The sequence below is a fragment of the Peromyscus eremicus genome, chromosome 1 (genome assembly GCF_949786415.1).
Source record: "Peromyscus eremicus chromosome 1, PerEre_H2_v1, whole genome shotgun sequence".
In the NCBI taxonomy this organism is placed as follows: Eukaryota; Metazoa; Chordata; class Mammalia; order Rodentia; family Cricetidae; genus Peromyscus; species Peromyscus eremicus.
The window spans coordinates 100,402,627-100,425,184 of NC_081416.1; the positions used below are offsets into that span (position 1 = coordinate 100,402,627).

At 42.4% G+C, this 22,558-nt stretch overlaps 1 protein-coding gene across 1 annotated transcript in view; it reads left to right on the forward strand.

The window, feature by feature from the left end:
- Rnf169 (ring finger protein 169) overlaps positions 1-22,558 on the forward strand; it is a 109,528-nt gene that overhangs the window by 73,314 nt on the left and 13,656 nt on the right. The window contains exons 2-4 of the mRNA XM_059270611.1: positions 794-867; positions 14,362-14,511; positions 21,943-22,061. Of these exons, the coding sequence (XP_059126594.1) occupies positions 794-867; positions 14,362-14,511; positions 21,943-22,061 (343 nt within the window). The remainder of the gene's footprint in view (positions 1-793; positions 868-14,361; positions 14,512-21,942; positions 22,062-22,558) is intronic.

Sequence of the window (22,558 nt, forward strand, 5' to 3'; positions counted from 1 at the left end):
TCCTAACTGCTGCACCATCTCCAGCCTCTGAAGTACTTTTTAAAAAGGAGTTTTGCTATCTTTTCTCTTCTTCCTTCTCTCTTTTTAAGCATCAACTTTTAAATGCACGTGCTTGTAAAGTGAAATGTGCTTTTGGGTATGACTGGAAGAGTCATCAGGTCTTGAAGTGGGTGAGGGTGATAGATTGTCTTCCAAACTGAGAGCAGGGTGTCGTCTTAGTGCGGGGAGAGCTTGATGTCACCCTGTTTAAGTCTCTTCTTTATTCTTCGGTAGGCTTTCTTTTGGAAATATTTGAGACAACCAAAAAAGGACAAAGGGCTTTTGAAGAACTCAGTTTTTCTAGAAGCAGCAGTGGTAGAGTTCTCAGTAAATCACAAAACTATTACCATAGTTAGAGCACTAAATGTCTAGGGATACAAGCTTTCGTCATATTTACAGAAACGAAGTGGGTACCCCTCCACCCTTTTGAACAATAGGTTCTAGCTTTGTAGCCCAGGCTATTCTTGGATTTATGCTTTCAGCTCCTGCGTGCAGGGATTCCAGGCATGTACCTCCATGCTTAGCTCTTCCTTTTTGATAACATTTAAGACTTACCTTTTGTTCCTGTTCAAAACCAGCTAGGTCTACATAGTGAATTCCAGGACACCCAGAGCTATATACTGAGACCCTGTATCAAAAAACAAACAAAACATATTTTTTTTTATGTGATTTATAATGTGGTAGTCAGTGGTAGGACATTGTCATGGTTCCTTCTTACAAAACCCTATTTAAAAGTATTTTCCTTTTCCTCCAGAGTTTATATTCAGAGCACCAATCAAATTAAGCAAGCCCGGAGAACTTCGTGAGGAATATGAATGCCTAAGAAAGGTACAGTGTACATATTAGCACAATGTTTATTTTCTTCAAGTTAATTGAAATATTGATGTTAAAGAATGCTTACTTTTGATTCATTGGGTCTTTAAAAATTTACAGTTCATAGTCTATCTTTGTACATACTATTTTATACCAGCCTATATAGATTTAAAGCTACACTTGAAGTAAACTTAGCTAAGAACCCTTTTGAGTTATCTTTTCACAGATGAAAGTGTAGCTTATAGGGGCCATCACACTCTACCTTTTGAGTTATCTTTTCACAGATGAAAGTGTAGCTTATAGGGGCCATCACACTCTACCAAGAAAAGCGTTCTTGACACTTAGCACAGCTCTTGCTAATAATTGTTTGTATTATTCTTCTTTGCAAGCACTTCTAGTTACTTGTAACTACTGTTATTTTTGTAGCTTTTACTTTAGTAAGTACTCCAGGAGAGTTATAATGGCGGCCATAGGGCATATGAAACATTCTCTTAATTACAAAATATTTACTACTCAGGAAGCTTTTAGTTGTGTTATCATAATCTTTTTTTTTTTTTTTCCAATATTGGAGATTGAACTGAGCGAATGGTGGATATACTCTGCCACTGAGCTCCAGCCTGCAACTCTTGCTTTTTTTGTTTTAATTTCAAACTAATTGTCTGAGACTGGCCTGTAGAAGTTGGATGTCAACCCTCCCTAGTCCTCCCCCTGCATTACCACTGCTCACCTGGGCTTGTAAATACTTAGGGAATGATTCTGCATGTGGGCAAGATCTACTTAATCAGAATCAGGCACTGTCATAGGTTAGAGGCAAGATGGAGTGATTGTTGTTCTCAGAGTGACAAATGCTTGGAAGAAGTGGCTCCAGGAGGAAAGGGTTTGTATTGTCTCACAGTATGGAAGGATACAGTCACTCATGTGGAAAGGGCATGGCTGCAGGTGGCCATGTGGTGACAGGCACAGCTCTATGGTGACAGAAGCATGGGGCAGAAGCATGGGGCAGCTGCTTGCTCATACTTCTACAAGAAAGACAGGAAGTAAGGCTGGCTAGACACAGCAGCAGCTCATTTCTTCCATCTAGCCAAGTACACACGCACACACGCACACACACAGTGTAAATGAAATGATATGATTTTATTATTCAGATATTTATTGAGTACCTGGTATGAGTCACTGGCGATAGAGTATAGAAGAAGACATACGGTCCTTGTCTTCAGGGAGATTCTTTTTTTTTTTTGGTTTTTTGAGACAGGGTTTCTTTGTGTAGCTTTGCGCCTTTCCTGGAACTCGCTTTGAAGACCAGGCTGGCCTCGAACTCACAGAGATCTGCCTGCCTCTGCCTCCCGAATAATGGGATTAAAGGCGTGCTCCACCACCACCCGGCAGGGAGATTCCTTTTTAGGAGTAAGACAAGAAATAAGCAATCATGATTGAACGTAATAAGGCAGTCTGAAGTCAGAAAGCAGTGAGAGGGAACGTTAGTTAGAGCAGTTTTGGAAAGAGGGGTTAAGGACGTTATTTCAGAGGCAAGACAGTCTTGAAGGAAGCAAATCAGGTAAAGCATGAGAAGCCCCTCAGAGGCAATCTGGCTTGTTCAGTGAGCAGGGACCTCAGTGTGTCTGAAGCATACAAGTGGGAGCAGGCCAAAGCAGGGGAGAGGTTCTAGGAAGCGAGTTGAGAGATGTTGAAGGGCCAGGTCAAAGAAGATGAGTTAACCTGGTAAAGAGCCTAATGGGTGTGGGCAGTGGAACCTTACAGGTAACTTTAAAGCGTCTCTGGTTACTGGGTTAGAAACAGAACAGGCCAACAAATCAGGAATTGTATTTATTGTAAATAGTAGAAACTCCGAACAGCTCAAAATAGGTAAGAATAGATTTATTTTCTTTTGTTCTTGCCATAAAAACAAAGAAAATGACTATGTGAGTTGATGTTAAGTATGTTAACTATCTTATTGGCTATGCATATCCTATGATATCATGCGATACACCTTAAATACACCAGTAGAAAATTATTTTAAAGCTAATAAGGCTTTTATTATCCTCCGGTAACACAAACATGGGAGACAGGTAGTTCAGGGCAGAGCACAGCAGCATTATGACCCAGGGCTCTGAATTGCTTTGTTTTTTCTGTTTACATATCTCCAGAAGTGCTGTTTTCCTTGTGTGAGCTGGGTGATCCTGCTAGAGACACATCTATTGGGTGAATTGGGTCCTTTGAAAGAGCTTTCCCTGACTCATCAGAATTTTAAATTCTAATGTCACAGATCCCTGTTGCTAGGGAGCCTGGGAAGTTTAGCATTTTAGCAGGTGCACTAATTTCCTGAGTAACATCAAGATTTCTTTAGTAAGAAAAGAGAGCATGGCTACTGGCTGAGAACTTACAGTATCTGCCTCATACAATAGAAATAAGACCAATAAGAATACTTTTTGTTGTAAGCAATGTTAAGTTAAACCACTGTTAAAGTTTTACTAGAAGTTTGGTAGAGAGGGTACAGTAGATTAGAAGATGTATATAAGGAAGTTATTAGAGTTGCATGTTGTTGTTTTGTTTTTGAAATACAAGTCTTACTGTGTAGCCCAGGTTGGTCTTGTACTCGGTCCTTCAGCCTCCCAAGAAGGTGAAATTATAGGTATGTGGCACTGTGCCCACTAGTTATTAAGGCTTTGGGTCGTGGATCTAGGTTTATTAAAGAAGGAACTTAAAAGCGTAATGGGCAGTGGATAAAAAATGAGCTGTCAGTTTTATATCAAGAAAGAATTGCAGAAGTTAAGATCACTAGCATAGGAGTAAAGTTGAAAAGCTAGGATGTGGTGGTCTAAATGTGAAAGGCTTAAAGGGAAAGTGATTTCAGGAAGCTCTCTTTCTCTCTCTCTCTCTCTCTCTCTCTCTCTCTCTCTCTCTCTCTCTCTCTCTCTGTGCGTGTGTGTGTGTGTGTGTGTGTGTGTGTGTGTTATATAAAAAAAAGTATGTGTTTGTGCCTGTGTATGGGTATGTGCATGTGAATGTAGGTGCCTGCAGAGACTAGCGGTCAGAGGCATCCTTGCTCCTGGAGCAGGGTTGCAGATAGTCACGAGCCTTTTGACATGGGTTCTGGGACCTGAACTTGGGTTTTCTGCAAGAGCAGCAAGTGCTTTAACTGTTGAGCTAACTCTCTGATTAAAGAAGCTGTATTTTTAAAAATCCCTTTCACTATCTTTCTGCTTGAAACTATAAAATAGAACCTGTTTTACTAAAACTTGAACATTTCACTCAGTCTATTTGGCTATATATTTGTTGTATCATAACCTAGATTTAAACTAGCTTTTTCCTTATTTGTTTTCTGTTTATTCGCTTATTTTAGGAAACACTTGCAGCAACCTAGGGAGTTTAAAACATGTTCTGTCATATCACAGAAGCAGCAGCTTGTTGACCTATTTTAAAATGTTTTTCCTATAATGTTTTTAAGTACAAATGTTTATTCAGTTGTTGCTTATCTAATCCTAAAGCCTCTTCTTTATGAACAGTGACTTATGTAACAATGTCCTTGGCTTGTGATAGGACTAGATGCATTTTAAGATTTCTAGTGTTCTTATGTCTATTCTGTCTGCTATTTTTTCCTCCAGAACATTACGTACTGTTTGAGAAAATGCCCATTTCTGACATGTTCTGGTGTTCCTCTTTCTAGAGACAGAGAAATAGTGCAAGGCCTTATTATCTAAGGGCAGGCAAATGCCTGGTACAAGGAAAAGAAAAGCCCTGAGAGAGTGCACTTTAATCCTCACTACACCAGGGAAGACCGTCTCTCTAGACTAGATGCTTAAACTTAAAGAGCATTAGTTAAGGTTGTAGTCCCCTATTGCTATTTGCAGCTACACAGATGGGAAACAGCTTTCTCAAGGAATGTACTTTCTGGAGAAAATAACACATAATAGGAAGTTCAGAGCGTGATCAAATTGAGAGGAACAAGTTATTCAGGTTACTTATGAAATGTGATATTTTGCCTTGCTACTTTCATATTTATGAGACAGGATCAATACTTATAAGATTACTATATTAATATAGTTGTTTTTATGGCTTAGAGAATAATTTAAACAAAATCATCTCAATGTTACTTGCAAACCAAACAAAGGAATCATCTATCTGTAACTATTTAGCCTCTAGTATAAATAAAATACTTTGTTAAACTATCTGATTAATTAGGCTTTGTAGTAGTTTGAATGAAAATGGCCCCATTGGCTCATAGGGACTGGCACTATTGGGAAGTGTGGTGTTGCTGGAGGAAGTGTGTCACTAGGGGTGGGCTTTGAGGTCTCAGAAGCTCAATTCAGGCCTCGTGTGTCTTAGTCTCTTCCTGCTGCCTATGGATCCAGATGTAGAACTGTCAGCTCCTCTCCAGCACCATGTCTGCCTGTATGCCACCATGCTTCCCACCATGATAATGGACTAAACCTCTGAACTGTAAGCCAGCCCCAATTAAATGTTTTTGTTTTTTTTTTATAAGAGTTACTGTGGTCATGATATCTCTTCACAGCAATAAAACCCTAACTAAAACAGAAGTTGGTACCAGGTACTGGGGTATTGCTTCGACAGGCCCAACCATGCTTTTATTCGGAGGAATTTGGACTTTGGGTTAGAAAAGCAGTTAAATGTTTTAAGTGGGGCTTAATGGACCATCCTAGTAGGAACATGGAAGACGGTGGTGCTCAGGATGACTTAACTATGGGGCCCAGCTCAAGAGGTTTCAGAGGAGAGGACTATTAATATGTGGCCAAGAGACCTTGGCTGTTTTTGTCCTTGTCCAAAAATCTGCCTGAGGCTAAGTTGAAGAGTTATGGATTAACAGCTTTGGCAGAGGACATTTCAAAACAACCTTAGCATTGGCTGTGTTGCTCGGTTATTAGTGGTCAGTTTTATGCAGATCTATAATGAAAAGGAGCAAGCTGAGCAAGGAAAAATACAAACTATAGAGTATGAGGAGAAAAGGAGCACTAGGAAAAAGTTTAAAGAAAAGCCTGATGCTAAATGAAATGAAGGGAATGATGACCTCAGGGCAAGAACCCATCAGCTAAGCTTCCAACTTGTGAAAAGGAATTGAAGAACAGCTTAGGTCCATGCATGGTGGTACATACCGTAATCCTAGTACTCAGGAGACAGAGGCAAGCAGAGGTCTGAGTTAAAGGGCAACCTGGTCTACAGATTGAGTTTCTGGACAGCCAAGCTTAGGCAGTGAAGGAACCATTGAAAACAGAAAGCTGGTGAAGATATAATTGAGCGAGGAGTGCTTGTTCCAGCCCTGGCAAGCGGCAGAACTTCCAGCTGAGGCCCGTGGTTCTGGCTTTAGAGTCAAGGATAGAAGAAGGGCATTATAGAATATCCCTCCATAACTAAGGAAAGTCACTGAAGCTAGGCATGTGTCAGGGGTGTCCCTGCATGGAGGCCTAGAGAGGCCATTGTGTGAAGCTGTGAAGGGGAATCCTGGATTGCCTTGGAGACTCCAAAATGTTGGAGATGCCAGGGCCGTGGAATATCTGCCAAGGAGAGCTGCTGACAGGCAGTGGAACCAGCTCAAAAGAGAGAATTGTTGCAGTTCACAAAGCAGAAAGGAGTTGGAGAACTGAAGAGGGTTTTGACATTAGACATGGAGTTCGGAGTTTGCCCAGCTGGTTTTCAGTCTTGCTTTGGTCCAGTATTTCCTTACTCTGCTCCCTTTCCTCCATTTTGTAATGGTAGTGTATATCCTGTGCTATTGTATGTTGGAAGTATGTGATCTGCTTTTTCATTTTGATTTTACAGGGGATTACAATTAAGAAATTGCATGAGTCCCAGAAGAGACTTTGAATTTTGGACTTTCAAACGATGTTGAGACTATTGTAGACTATGGAGACTTTTGAAGTTGGACTAAATGCATTTTGCATTATGATACAGCTATAAGCTATGGGGGCCAGGAAGTGGAATGTTACCATTGAATGAAATGGCCCCATAGACATAATTCTTTATTGATTCTTTGAGAATTTCACATCATGCACCCCAGTCCTGCTCACCTCCCAGTCCCTCCATGCCCTCCCCTCACCCCTGAAGCATGACCCCCAAAATTAATTTAAAGCAAAACAAACAACCACCTCATTCCTCTGTCTTTCTAACACCTCTTCATTTATCCTAGTGGCATTGGGAGCTGTGGTGTGTCACACAGTATACCTTTTTGTCCAATCAACCCCACCCACAAATATTCATTGCAGTGAGTCATTGGTCTGGTTCAAGGCTTCTGACACACCACCATCACTGGGCTCTCACCGAAACTCCTCTTGGACATCCCACTGTTGGCCAGAGTCATGGAGATCCTGCAGTTATTGTTCTGTGGGACCAGTCCCTCCATGAACTCCAACAGGTCACAGATGTAGGGGATGTTAGGGTGGGCCAACCCAAGGCCCAGAGTGTGGGTCTAGGTGGTAGCTGAGCTGGCTGGTCTAGGCCAATGGGACCACCCCCTTCAGGCAAGGGGCATAGCCCTTTTAAAATACATTTAAAAGTCTCACTTTTTTTTTTTTTTTTTTGAAACAGGGTCTCTCTGTGTATCCATGGGTGTCCTGGAACTTAATATGTAGACCAGGCTGTCCTCAAACTCATAGAAATCTGTCTGCCTCTGGCTCTGAATGCTAAGATTAAAGATGTGTGCCACCATGCCCAGTTCACTGACCCTTTTTATAATTAAGAACCTACTTGTTTATCTCAGGCTTTTAAAAAAATGCAGATATTTGTCAAATGACATGTATTATATAGTTAATATTAACCTAAGCTGAAAGACAATATTGCAGAGTCAACTGCCTGACTTCAAATCCTGCTTTTGCTACTTACTAATATGTGAATTTAAACAAGCTACCGAATCTTTGTATAGTTCAGTTTCTTGGTCTTTAAAATGGATACCATAGTCTCTAGCTTACCCTTATTGTGAAATACTGTTGGCACATGGAAATCCATATATAAGTGTCAATTATTCTTATTAGAATTAAAAAAAAAATGAGCTGCTCCAAGTTGCTGCTTTTTTTTTTTTTTTTTTTTTGGCTTGGTTGAGAAAGGAAAGACTTTCAGAAGTTGTAGTTGGAAGCTGGAAAGCTGGTGCTGTGTAGACCAGGTAAATAGCCTCTCCCTTAGAGCAATGATATTGAGCACCTTTTCTTGTGTTTCTTGTGTTCTGTATGTTACATTAGATGTTATATCTGTGAAATTTTTTTTGCCAGTTTTCAAATTTTTCTTAATCTTATAAGATTTTTGTATAGTCTAGACTTCATTCTTTCCATGGGTATATACTCTGCATCATAAGCTCTGGCTATACCATTTTCTTAATTAGTGATTGATGAGGAAGGGTCCATCCCATTGTGGGTGGTGCTATCCCTGGGCTGCTATCCTGGGTTCTATACGAAAGCAGGCCGAGCAAGTCATGAAGAGCACTTCAGTAAGCAGCACCCCTCTATGGCCTCTGCATCAGCTCCTGCCTCCAGGTTCCTGCTCTGCATGAGTTCCTGCCCTCACTGCTTTTGATGAGAACTGTTATATGGAACTTTGAGGGAAATGAACCCTTTCCCTCCCAAGTTGCCTTTGCTCATGATGTTTCATCACAGCAATAGTAACCCTAACTAAGACAACCAGTATATTGATATTTTTCAAAATATAAAAACAGAATAAAAAACAAACCCACAAACCTTGCTCTTCAGATCTGTTATTAAAGAAATAAAAAGGCAAAACAAAGATTAGGAGAAAATATTCTCAGAATGTGTATCTAACAGTGAACTTGTATCCAGTGAAATATAGCAGAAATTCTTGTACATGCTAATAAGATAATAAGTAAATAAGTAAAAGTATAAAAGGGCAAAAGGTTTGAAAAGATATTTCACAAAAGAGCATAGCCTAATAAGGACATGAAAAGACAGCATATTTAGCCATCAGGGAAATACTAATTAAAACCACAGAGACAGCACCTTACATCCTCTCCCATGGCTGAAAAGACTAAATGTAAGAAAGAATGTGAGCATCTGGAACAGCTGGAACTTTGTGCCTTGCAGGTGGAGCTTTACAGCGATATACCCATCATGGAAAGCATTTACTCAGTAGCTTATATATTTCAACCTGCACTTTGTAGTATTTGAGTAGAATTTAAAAGTGAGGTATGTTCATGCAGTGAAATAGGTCTTACTAATATAAAGGAATATCTAATAACAAACTCAGTTATATGAATAAGTCTCAAAAACAAACTGAATGAACAACTGACATAGAGAATTGTAAGGCTGTGTGTGTGTGTGTGTGTGTGTGTGTGTGTGTGCGTGTGTGTGTACTCACAGAGGCCAGGGGGTGTTTTATTTTATGGAGCTGGACTTAGAGGCAGTTGTGAGCTGCCTGTCGGTGCTGGGAATTGCAGCAAGCCCTGCTAACGACTGCCAAGCCATCGCTCCAGCCCTAACATGACTGATTAAATCAGTCATGGTGGTGCATGCTTTTAAATCCCAGCGCTCAGGAGCAGAGACTGGGGATCTTTGTGAGCTCAAGTCCAGTCTGGTCCATATAGTGAGTTCCAGGCCACTCAGAGTTGCACAGTGAGACTGTCTCAAAAAAAAGGTCAGTTGAAAGTGGATTCTCAAGACCGTATGGTATGTGGAACTGCTTAAATGAAACAGAAAAAGCACTTTCCGTGCAATTAAGACTGAACAGTGGTACAGATTGGGGTTTTCTGTGTTTAGGCTCTGTGGGAAGGAAATTATGTATATATGCACACAGGTATGTTGTAGTTGTCCATTGTCTTTTGCAGAAACTAGGTAATTTATAAAGACAGGATTACTTGAACGTGGCACAGTCCATAAACATGGTCCTTGCATCTGCTAATTACTTGGTGAGGGCTTTCCCCTGTGTTGTAACATGACAGAGGCAGTTGCATAGTGTGATGGCTTGAGTGAGGTGTCCCCTCAGTCATTTGAATGGTTGGTGGCACTGTTTGGGGAAGCTTAGGAGGCAGGGCATTGCTAGGAGTATGTCCCTGGGGTGGGGATTTGAGGTTTAAAAGCCCCATGCCTTTCCTATTGCTCTACTTCCTGATGGTTTAAGATGTGAGCTCAGTTTCTATCTCCATGCCTCCTCTCTGCCATCATGGACCCCCACTCTCTAACCACAGCCCCAAAAAAACTCTCCTTAAGTTGCCTTGGTCATGGCATTTTATCACAGAAAAGTAACTAATACGCATGTTAAGATAGCAAGTGTGCTAGCAGAGCACATCTCTCTTCTCATTACAAAGTCACTAATGTTATCAGAAGGACCCTGCCCTCATGACTGCATCAAATCCTAATCTCTCAGAGCCCTGTCTTCAAATACCGTTACCATGCAAATATGAGGGTTACATTTCCAACACATGGACTTTGGTGAATACATTTAAGCTGAAACACACAGACATATATGTGTGTATATTTTATCCTGACAGTCCTCATATCCAAAGAATATATATAACTCTTACTAGCAGGGCAAAGATGTGAATATCCATGCCAAGAAGAGGATGTGCAAGTAGTGAGCTTAGGAAAGGTGCTCTGCAGGGTTGTTATCAGAGGAATGCAGATTAGAGTCAGAATGCAGTACCAACCCACAGGATGGCAAAAATAGTACTGAGTGGTGGAGAATCTGGGAGCGACTGTTGTCCTCCTACACTGAGGGGCTGCAGGTGGGAGTGTAGTTTGATAACTAACTTGAAAAGCTGGCAGCTTGCCCATATCTTATGACTCACAGTTTCTCTAGATACTATTTTGTGGTATGCACCTACCTAGTCATTCTTGAAATCAGCTTATTTCTAAATAGCCACAGACTAGAATGTCTCCAGATATCTATGAATAATAGAATGGTTAAATTGTTTTAAAATCAAACAATAGAATACAAAAAACAAAATGAGAAGGAACACAGAGATAAGTTTCACAGAGTGATCAGTGAAGGATGACAGTCAAAAAGCATAAAACTCCATGTATGTGAAATTCAAAACTAGGCCAAGTATAGTGGCACATGTTTGTACTCCTAGCATTTGAGAAACTGAGGTAGTAGGCTGGAGAGTTCAAGGCCAGCTTGAACTCTATATGCTGCCCCTATCCCCCCCCCCCCCAAGCAAGTAGATAAAATGATTTTTAATAGAACCAAACAGGGCTGGCAAAAAAAAAAAAAAAAAAAAAAAGTCAATGAAGTGATTCCTAATGATACTCTGCTATACTCATAGATCAGTGCCTAGCCTGATTGTCATCAGAGAGGCATCATCTAGCAACTGATGGAAGCAGATTTAGAGACCCACAGCCAAACATTAGGTGGAGCCAAGGGAACCCCACAGAAGAGGCGAGGGGAAGGATTATAGGAGCCAGAGGGGTTGAGGACACCAGAAGAACATGGTCCTCAGAATCAACTAAACAGGGCTCAAAGAGGCTCACAGAGACTGAAGCAACAATCATGGACTCTGTATGGGTCCGAGCTAGGTCTGCTGAATAGATGGTATGGTTGTGTAGCTTGTGTTCTTGTGGGACTCCAGGAATAGGGGGTGTCTCTGATTCTTCTGCCTGCTCTTGGGACCCTTTTCCTCCTACTTGGTTGCCTCGTCCAGCCTTGATATGTCTGGTCTTATTGTAATTTGTTATGCCATTTTTGGTTGATATACCTGCTCTTTTTTTTAAGGGAAATGGAGGAGGAATGGATCTAGGGAGAGAGGAGGTGTGTGTGTGTTGCGAGGGAGCGATGCTGGGAGGAGCAGAGGGAGGGGAAACTGCCATTGGGATGTTAATATTTGAGAGAATTAAAAAAATTTTTTGTTGTTGTTGTTATTTTAAAGAAACCCAGATTGTTATTACTTTGGGATAAGGAATTGGTCCAGGGAACAGCTACAGGTTGGAGTTGCCACAACTCACTTCTTAAGTACAACTAGTTTACTAGAATGCTTCCTTAAACTCAGGGAACCTCCTGTGTTCACCTATTTGACACCAAAGTTATACCCATACATACAAATGAAGATATGAGCAGGGCAAGTCCTGTGGAGACAGTCTGTCGCTTCAGCATGGTCTCTAGATGCACCATCCTCTGTGTGCTACCCAAAGCTGTTAGATCCTTTCGTGGAGTCTTAGAGGTGTGAGTGAAACATGGGAAGCTGTACAAATGTCATAGACACTGAGGCTGAGGTCTTAGCTCAGCACCTGGCAGACAATTAGCAAATAACAATTACTATAATGCTAAAACCTGATCACTTTGGGGCCACTCTTTGCCTCTGTATCCCCTGAAAAGTAAAGTGCCTATCGGTGTGGCTGTGGTCAGTTGTTAAACAAGAGTCTCTGAGATGGTAGAAGACATGAATTCTTTCTTCCCTGTGGCTGGGAGCACTGACATCAGTTTTGTTTCCTGTCTGTGGATTTGCTCTTCTTCCTGTATTGTCTCATTTGAAGTGGGTGGAGCTGGGAGTCCATCTCATTTGAATCTCCTCCTTGCATAATGTTGTGTGTGGTATTTTCTGCTTATGGACAACCACTTAAAGCAGGTTCCGTGTCTTAGAGACTAATTCAGGCTTACAGGAATCAGACACATAGAAATCATAAAAATAAGGCTAAGCAGGCACTGTGAGCTATTATTATTATTATTATTATTATTATTATTATTATTATTATTTAAACCTAGACACAACATCCTATCAAAAGTATGTTTTTAACCAGGCGAGATGGTGCAAGTGTGTAATGCCAGCTCTGAGGAAGCCAAGGGAGGAGCACTCTCAGCTCAAAGCTAGCCTGGGCTACATAGTGAGACCTTTTGTCATAAAACAGGGCCAGTGCGATGACCGAGGGAGTAAGGACACCTGCTGCCAAGCCTGAGCCCTTGAGGATGATCCCTGGACCCACCTGGTAGAGGAGAGAGGAAACTCCTACAAGTTGTCCTCAACCACATGAACACCATGGTTTGCTCGCATGCTCCTGCTCGTCTGTGCAAATGTTCACACAAAATAAATAATGCATTAATTAAAAATAAAACAACACCCTCCCTGAAACTATCCTTTTTTCTTTAGCTTTATCTTTTTACAAGAAATGAAAACTGTAACTATCTTATCAGTGTTTGGGATATATTATCTCATTTAAATATATTAAAACATTGAGCAATAAAAATGAAATAAAAGTAGAAAGGACTGCTTGATATACTGTAAGAGCACAGTAAGATCCTCTGATAACTATTTAGAATACTTACAGTCATAGTTTTCTTAGAGGAAGGCACAGGGGCCCCTGTTCTGAGCTAAATAAGTGATGAACCATTTACCTAAGATTGCCCAGGTTTTTATTAAAGTCCTCTTCTAGTTGCATAAGGCAACACTGTCTTTCCCAAATGAGAAGCATATATCTATGCCTTAGATTTCTTTGTAGGTCTTGTCTTTTCCTTGACCTGTGTTGTGACTATAGGATATGAACATAAAGTGCAGGATGTTGGAACTGGGAGAAGTCGTTGTTGTTGCTAATAAGACCCAGCCAGCTCCTCATGTGTTCTTACGGCTGCTTCGGCTTTTCTCCTGGCCCAGTACAATTATATGTAACTTACGGGGTAAGAATTTTTAGGTTAAAGTTTTGTTTTTTCCTATGTGAATAGACCTATATATACAGCTAGCTTTTTTGGTTTTATGTTGCTTCAGAATGCGGAGTAGCACAGAGACTGAACTGACAACCAGGGAGCCTGCATGGGACTGACCTAGGCAGTTTGCATACATGTTACAGTGTGTAGCTTGATCTTCTGTGAGACTCCTACCAGCAGGAACAGAGGTTTTCTCTTACTGTTTTGCTGGCTTCTGGGACCCTGTTCCTCATACTGGGTCACCTTTCCCAGCCTTAATATGAGGGGAGATGCCTAGTCTTACTGCAACTTAATATGCCATATTTTGTTGATATCCATGGGAGGCCTGTCCTTTTCTCAAGGGAAACGGAGGGGGTGGATGGGGAGGGACTTGGAGGAGAGAAGGGAGGAGAAACTGCAGTCGGCATGTAATAATAATAATAATAATAATAATAATAATAATAATAATAATAATAAATCATTTAAAAACCATAACCTCGGCCGGGCAGTGATGGCGCACGCCTTTAATCCCAGCACTTGGGAGGCAGAGGCAGGTGGATCTATGTGAGTTCAAGGCCAGCCTGGGCTACCGAGTGAGTTCCAGGAAAGGCACAAAGCTACACAGAGAAACTGTCTCGAAAAAACCTAAATAAATAAATAAAGAAATAAAATTAAAAAAAATCATAACCTCATCTTAGACTATATATACACACAATTGTTCATATTTACTTATATACAAAGTTTATTGGGGAAAATAAAGAATGCAGAGCAATTCTGTCTTACTCTGTGAAGTATGTTAGGTAGAGCCAAGTAAAAGCAGATTTATGTAAAAATTGGGGTGGCCATGTCTAATGAGAGTCACCCTGGAGGCTGCCACTTGACTAGTCTAAAGAGGTTTTGAAGTCTGAGATTTCTTTAAACTCCACTGTCTGTATGATTTGTATTTTTCAGCTGAGAGAAGAGAAGTTACAAGAAGAAAAAACTTGTGAAGATCAGATCCACAAGATACTGCAGGAGGATTCAGAAATGGGGAAAAGAAAAACAGATGAACAGAAAAAAAGAGATGAGCCAGTAGTAGTGTTGAAAACAAGTCTGGAGCAGGTTAGTGGTCACCTGGATGCACATCTGCTTCAGTCCAGCAGTTCAGCCAGGGATGTGGATCTGATGGTGCCAGAAATACCTACCCATTGACTGTGCAGCCTAAGAGTAGGGAAGCGCTTTCTGTTCAGATTGAGATGGAGGAAGTAATTTTGAATGGGACAGTGGAACCTGTGGCAACCTGGGATAGTGTGCTACATGTGTTATAAATTATTATTATGCCCCCCCCAGGGTATCCTATGCGTGCAGGGAACTATGCTGGCACATTGGGCAGATGCAGTGGCAGGCTGGCATGTGACCCACTCCATGCAGGCATGGCAGGTGGACATTCACATCCCCAGAGGCTGCATCCACATGGAGAGTTTATTATAATAGAGTGATGAAGAGGCAGAGAGACAGAAAGAGGGAGACAGAGAGAGGGAAAGGGAGAGGAAGAGGGGAGTCCAGGGGTGCATACCTCGTGGGAGTGGAGGGAGGGAGGGAGGGAGGGAGGGAGGGAGGGAGGGAGAGAGAGAGAGAGAGAGAGAGACAGAGACAGAGACAGAGACAGAGAGAGAGAGAGAGAGAAATGGGCCAAGTTTTTCCTTAAAAAGAGACATTTACATCAGGACACAGGGTGGCGCCAAGGGGCGGGATCAGAATATTAACAACATGTGATAAGCTTTGTATGTATACCATCATATTGACATATGTGCTGGTTGTTTACATTAAACTTTATACATCTTAGTATCCTCAGTTAGATTTCTTTAAAGCTGTATTTTACTTTCCTTTACCTCTATAATCCCTTACGCAGAACAATGCTTAGATAAAAGTATGTCCTCAGCTGGGCGTGGTCATACACACCTTTAATCCCATCACTCCAGAGGAAGAGGCAGGTGGATCTCTGTGATTTCAAAGCTAGTCTGGACTACAAATCTCGAGTTCCAGGACAACCAGGGTGGTTATGCAGAGAAACCCTGTCTTGAAAAACAAAAACAAACAAACAAACAAATCTGTCCTCAATATTAGATGAGCAGTCTAAGCTTAACCAATTAGGCACATGATTGGGCCAAATCTTGCTTTAATGTTTTCATTACTATTTTCCATTGCTCATTTGTATGTGTGTAAGCATATGCATACCCTTGCACACATGTGGTGGTCAAAAGACAAACTGTGAGAGTCAGTTCTCTTTCCATCATGTGGATCGTGGGGATTAAACTCAAACGATGAGGTACCTTCAGCCATCAACCTGTCTCACTGGACCAAGAAAGTTCTTTTTGAAAATGTAATTATATTCATTTGGAAAAATAACAGTTTAATATCAATTCTAGTTACAATGGGGGTTGAACATCTACTGATTGTTGTATATATTTTGAGTCATATCTTTTAAGTATTTTTATAGCCTTGTTAAATTTTCAGGTTACTTTTTTAATGGTTTGAAATTAATGAAGCCTTAATATGTATGAAGATAGGCAACATAAAAGAGTAGGAAAGAGCAGGGCTGGAGAGATTGCTGGTCCTGCAGAGGACCTCAGTTTGATTCCCAACACCCACATGGTGGCCCACAGCATCCTATAACTCCAGGGGATCTGATACCCTTTTCTGACTTTCATGGGGATCAGTCATGCACGTGGGGGACATGCAGGCCAAATATTCATACAATAAAAATAAATAAGAACACACATCCACACACATTGGCGGGGGGTGGGGGGGTGGGGAGACTAGGAGAACAGCTCTCCACAGCCAGCATTACCACTCACTGTACTCTGGCCAGGTTGTTTCCTGTCCACCTGCTGGCTTAGTTTGTATAAAGGCATTTTTCCTGAGCTTCAGAAATAGACATTTTTTTAAGCTGTCTTGGGTCAGTGTATTTGCTGACTGCATATGCAGATGACATATGATTCTGGTTGTAGTCTCAATTGTCATTAATTATTATTAAAAGTATCCACTTGGAAACAGACCAGGGTGACACACATCTGTAACAGCAGCACTTGGTAGGTTGAGGCAGGACAGTTACAGTCAAGCTATCCTGAGCTCTGTAGTGAGTTCTAGGCCTGCCTGGGCAATATATGTAGCAAGGCTCTTTCTCAAAACAATAAGAATAAAACAGAGGCACTTGAATTTACAAATTTTCAATCCTGTACAAGATTCCATTTAACAAGCATAAAATGCTGTGCACTCTCAATGACATGCACCCCGGGAACCTCGAAAAGCTGAGGCCTGCTGCTAGTAAGGATGCCTGTGCATGGCTTAGGAGGCATCAGTAGGATGGATGGACGTATGCTGGTTTTACTACAGCCCCAGCTGTGCACTGTGGTCTTTGAAGGCTGCAGCTTTGCTTCTTTCTAATCGTAATGGCCTCAGGCAAACAGTCTGAAAGCCCCCAAATCTTGAGACAGATGATCCTTCCATGGAAGGAGCCTGCAGGTCCAGGAACTGTTCTCTAATACTGATTTCATGTCACGACTGGGAGTCATAATTACTTTGCTTTGGGCACTACCGTCTTTGAAGTAGAAAGCAGTTACACCAGTGCAGTTCACTTCTTTAGAGGAATCAGAAAATACAGATCTTCAGATTCCTTTATTGGTAATGGCCAAGTTCACAACATTGTCAACGCAAAGCACAGTGAGTGAAATCTAACCTGTTTTGGATTTTTATGATCCTGCCCTTTTCTACCCTCCTAATTCCTTTTATATTTTTGAGAACTTTTACATGTCTTTAATAGTTTTTAGACTGATGTAGGCTTGTGCTCTCAACAGCTTTAGAGACTGAAGTTGGAAGATTGCAATGTCATGGTCTGATTGGACCTGAGAGTGAGTTCAAAGCTAGCCCGGGCAACTCAGGGAGACTGTTGAAAATAAAAATTCCAACAAGGGCTGGACAGTGGAGTGGAGGAGCACCTGATAGTGGAGTAGAGGAGCACTTGACAGTGGAGTAGAGGAGCACCTGATAGTGGAGTAGAGGAGCACTTGACAGTGGAGTAGAGGAGCACCTGATAGTGGAGTAGAGGAGCACTTGACAGTGGAGTAGAGGAGCACCTGATAGTGGAGTAGAGGAGCACTTGACTGGATGGTGGAGTAGAGGAGCACTTGACTGGATGGTGGAGTAGAGGAGCACTTGACTGGACAGTGGAGTGGAGGAGCACTTGACAGTGGAGTGGAGGAGCACTTGACTGGACAGTGGAGTGGAGGAGCACTTGACTGGACAGTGGAGTGGAGGAGCACTTGACTGGACGGTGGAGTGGAGGAGCACTTGACTGGACAGTGGAGTGGAGGAGCACTTGACTGGATGGTGGAGTAGAGGAGCGCTTGACAGTGGAGTAGAGGAGCGCTTGACTGGATAGTGGAGTGGAGGAACATTTGACTAGATGATGGAGTGGAGGAGCACTTGACAGTGGAGTGGAGGAGCACTTGACTGGACGGTGGAGTAGAGGAGCACTTGACAGTGGAGTAGAGGAGCACTTGACTGGATGGTGGAGTAGAGGAGCACTTGACTGGATGGTAGAGTGGAGGAGCACTTGACTGGACAGTGGAGTGGAGGAGCACTTAACTGGATGGTGGAGTGGAGAAGCACTTGACTGGACAGTGGAGTGGAAGAACACTTGAAAGTGGAGTAGAGGAGCATTTGACTGGATGGTGGAGTAGAGGAGCACTTGACTGGGTGGTGGAGTAGAGGAGCACTTGACTGGACAGTAGAGTGGAGGAGCGCTTGACTGGACAGTGGAGTGGAGGAGCACTTAACTGGATGGTGGAGTGGAGGAGCACTTGACTGGACGGTGGAGTGGAGGAGCACTTGACTGGACGGTGGAGTGGAGGAGCACTTGAAAGTGGAGTAGAGGAGCACTTGACTGGATGGTGGAGTAGAGGAACACTTGACAGTGGAGTGGAGGAGCACTTGACTGGACAGTGGAGTGGAGGAGCACTTGACTGGACGGTGGAGTGGAGGAGCACTTGACTGGATGGTGGAGTAGAGGAGCACTTGACTGGACGGTGGAGTGGAGGAGACTTGACTGGACAGTGGAGTGGAGGAGCACTTGACTGGATGGTGGAGTGGAGGAGCACTTGACTGGACAGTGGAGTGGAGGAGCACTTGACTGGATGGTGGAGTAGAGGAGCGCTTGACTGGATAGTGGAGTGGAGGAACATTTGACTAGATGATGGAGTGGAGGAGCACTTGACAGTGGAGTGGAGGAGCACTTGACTGGACAGTGGAGTAGAGGAGCACTTGACAGTGGAGTAGAGGAGCACTTGACTGGATGGTAGAGTGGAGGAGCACTTGACTGGACAGTGGAGTGGAGGAGCACTTAACTGGATGGTGGAGTGGAGAAGCACTTGACTAGACAGTGGAGTGGAAGAACACTTGAAAGTGGAGTAGAGGAGCATTTGACTGGATGGTGGAGTAGAGGAGCACTTGACTGGGTGGTGGAGTAGAGGAGCACTTGACTGGACAGTAGAGTGGAGGAGCGCTTGACTGGACAGTGGAGTGGAGGAGCACTTAACTGGATGGTGGAGTGGAGGAGCACTTGACTGGACGGTGGAGTGGAGGAGCACTTGACTGGACGGTGGAGTGGAGGAGCACTTGAAAGTGGAGTAGAGGAGCACTTGACTGGATGGTGGAGTAGAGGAACACTTGACAGTGGAGTGGAAGAGCACTTGACTGGACAGTGGAGTGGAGGAGCACTTGACTGGACGGTGGAGTGGAGGAGCACTTGACTGGATGGTGGAGTAGAGGAGCACTTGACTGGACGGTGGAGTGGAGGAGACTTGACTGGACAGTGGAGTGGAGGAGCACTTGACTGGATGGTAGAGTGGAGGAGCACTTGACTGGATGGTGGAGTGGAGGAGCACTTGACAGTGGAGTGGAGGAGCATTTGACAGTGGAGTAGAGGAGCACTTGACAGTAGAGTAGAGGAGCACTTGACAGTGGAGTAGAGGAGCACTTGACTGGACTGTGGAGTAGAGGAGCACTTGACTGGACGGTGGAGTAGAGGAGCACTTGACTGGCATGTGCAAAGCCCTGTATTCAGGCCCCTGTAGTAGGGAAAAGGCAAGTGTTTGGTCTTGAACACACGATTTCATTATATTAAAATTGGGACCCAAGAGAATCTGAAATTGTCTCAATGGAAAGGCAGCCAGAGGACTCTTTGTATTAAGGGTGTGTCCTGAGGAGACGAGTCATTACACTTTCCCATCACCAAACCTCAGTGGCTCTCCATTTCTTTGAGAACTAGATGAGAAGTCTTCACCCAGCGCCCAGGTCCTTCCTTACCATGATTCTAGCTAGTCTTTCCATCCTTGAGTATGCTCCAAGGCTCTTGGGAGCAGAATGGTTTGCTGCCAACATCTACATTCTGCTTTCCCTCCTCAGGTACATTTTCAACAGCTTGCTGTTTGTTTCTCTTTGTCCAGTTGAAAAGCTGTCACCTTTAAACTGGTAGAGATTGCTCACTTCATTCATCCTCCCTTTCTCACTCCACCCTTCATAATTGTGACTTTTACAAGATTTCATGCTCCCACTATAAATTTTTTTAAATTTATTTATTTATTTATTTATTTTTGCGTTGGTATTTTGCCTGCATGTATGTCTGTGTGAGGGTGTCAGATCTTGGAGTTAGAGACAGTTGTGAGCTGCCATGTGGGTGCTGGGAATTGAACCTGGGTCCTCTGGAAGAGCAATCAGCTCTCTTACCCACTGAACCATCTCTCTAGCCCCTCATTATAGATTTTTATGTTTGTTTCTGTATGAGATTGTTTGTTGACATGTGTCTGACCTAGTTAAAAACCTCCTACAATTCCTTGGCCCTCACAAGTTTCTGATGCATGCTCATGAAATTATTAAACTTTCTAAGAAAGAAGGAGAGAATATCTATTATTCTTTATAATGGAAATAAAATGTTTGATTTGTTGTTTTCTTATGGTACCATTACTTCAATAATGATGTGAATTGTTGGAAAACAGAACAGTATAGCTAACAGTTATTAAGGATTATAAATCAGAAGTGAAAGATTAATTATCCTACAACATAGAAGTAACCCCTACAGGCATTTTGGTAATTATCCTAATCTGACCTGTTTTCTAAGTGCAATGTGTGCCTTTCCTTGTAAATAAAGAATTCCTATCTTTCTTCAATTTTCCCCTAATACAATGTATGTGACTATTTTAATCTCCTGAAGATACCTTGCTGTCTTAAACAACACTGTGGTAAATTACTAAAAGTAGAAGACTAGGTGAAGGAAGTGTGCTTTGAAGCTCAGTTGCCCCCTAGAAAGTGTGGTGTGCATGATGAGCTCTTTTCTGTGGTGTGTGAAGGCACCACACCTGCTTCCCCTTGGGAGGGACAGTGTCACTGCAGACATTTCATTTACCCGATGCTCTGTACTGTCTTAAGGACCCTTAGACTTATTTATATCCAAGGTGAAAGAAAGACGAAAGGTAAACATTTCCTACCTAATGTTTCTAGGTTGTGGGCATGGAAGCTTAGAGACATAGGTAGCTTTTGTCTATGTTTATTTGCAATAATGCAAATATATTTATTTGCAATAATGAAATTTAGTTTTCATCAGTTAAAAGGAATTTGGTGAATAGTATAAAACTAAGCTTTTTTTCTGTAATACTATTTAATAAAAGTAAAGTCTATTTTTTTTTTTTTGTTTGTTTTTTTTTTTGTTTTTCGAGACAGGGTTTCTCTGTGTAGCTTTGCGCCTTTCCTGGAACTCACTTGGTAGCCCAGGCTGGCCTCGAACTCACAGAGATCCGCCTGGCTCTGCCTCCCGAGTGCTGGGATTAAAGGCGTGCGCCACCAACGCCCGGCATTATTTTTTAAAGATTTATGTTAGCTTATTTAATACTTTATCAGCTTAGCAAAATCTTTACAGTAGAGCAGTGGTTCTCAACCTTCCTAATTCTGTGATGCTTTAATACAGTCCCTCATGGTGTGGTGATCCCAACCATAAGATTATTCTCGTTTGCTATTTCATAACTGTGATTTTGCTACTCTTATGAATCATAATGTAAATATCTTGGAGACAGAGGTTTGTCAAGGGGGTCACAGCCCACATGTTGAGAACCACCGATTTAGAGACAGCAAAAACAGACTTAAAGATGAATCATTGAACCTAGAGTGACCCTTTAAAGAGAGGGAATCTGAACAGTCTTTTGCTTGGTACCAAACTGGTTATGAAAAGAGACCCAAGTGCATAGAGATCGCCATTGTTTACCTGCATTGAGTCTGTCACCTCTCTCCCAGAGTTGAAAGAAAATATCATATGCAATTTGATAATGGGTCAATTTGATTTGGGATATTTTCAGTTAAAGCCACATTTGCAATTACTATTTTCAGAAAGCATTTGTAATCAGATTGGAACTCCGAAAAGTGACTTAGAGATTGAACTTTGAAACCATACCTCTGATAGATCCGATGGGAACCCCAATCTTATCTCCCTTGTCTCCTTGCCAGTGTCCTGCACGTCTCTCAGATTCAGAGAATGAAGAGCCTTCTCGGGGCCAAATGATCCAGACTCATCGCTCGGCCTTTGTTTCCAAGAACAGCTCCTACTCCTTAGCTTTCCTGGCAGGGTAAGAAACTGACAGCTGAATTCAGAGTTCCTTCATTTGGGGGATAACAGGGGCTGCTGACAAGTAGAAGGAGTAAAAAGAGGTAGGAACTGAATTTTCAAATGTAGATTACAGCCGGGTAGTGGTGGCACATGCCTTTAATCCCAGCACTTTGGAGGCAGAGGCAGGTGGATCTCTGTGAGTTTGAGGCCAGCCTGGGCTACAGAGTGAGTTCCAGGACAGCCAGACAGCCAGGGCTACAGAGAAACCCTGTCTTGAAAAAAACCATTAAAAAAAAAGTGTTACAAAGAAGTGGCTCGTGTGTGTGTGTGTGTGTGTGTGTGTGTGTGTGTGTGTGTGTGTGTCAAAGGTTAACTCCCAGTGATGTTCCTCAGGAGCCATCTACCTTATTCTTTGAGACAGGGCACCTGATTGGCCTGAAGCTTGCCAAGTGGGCCAGAAGACTGCCCAAGGAGCCTAGGACCCGCTTGTCCCCACCTTACTAGCATTAGGATTGC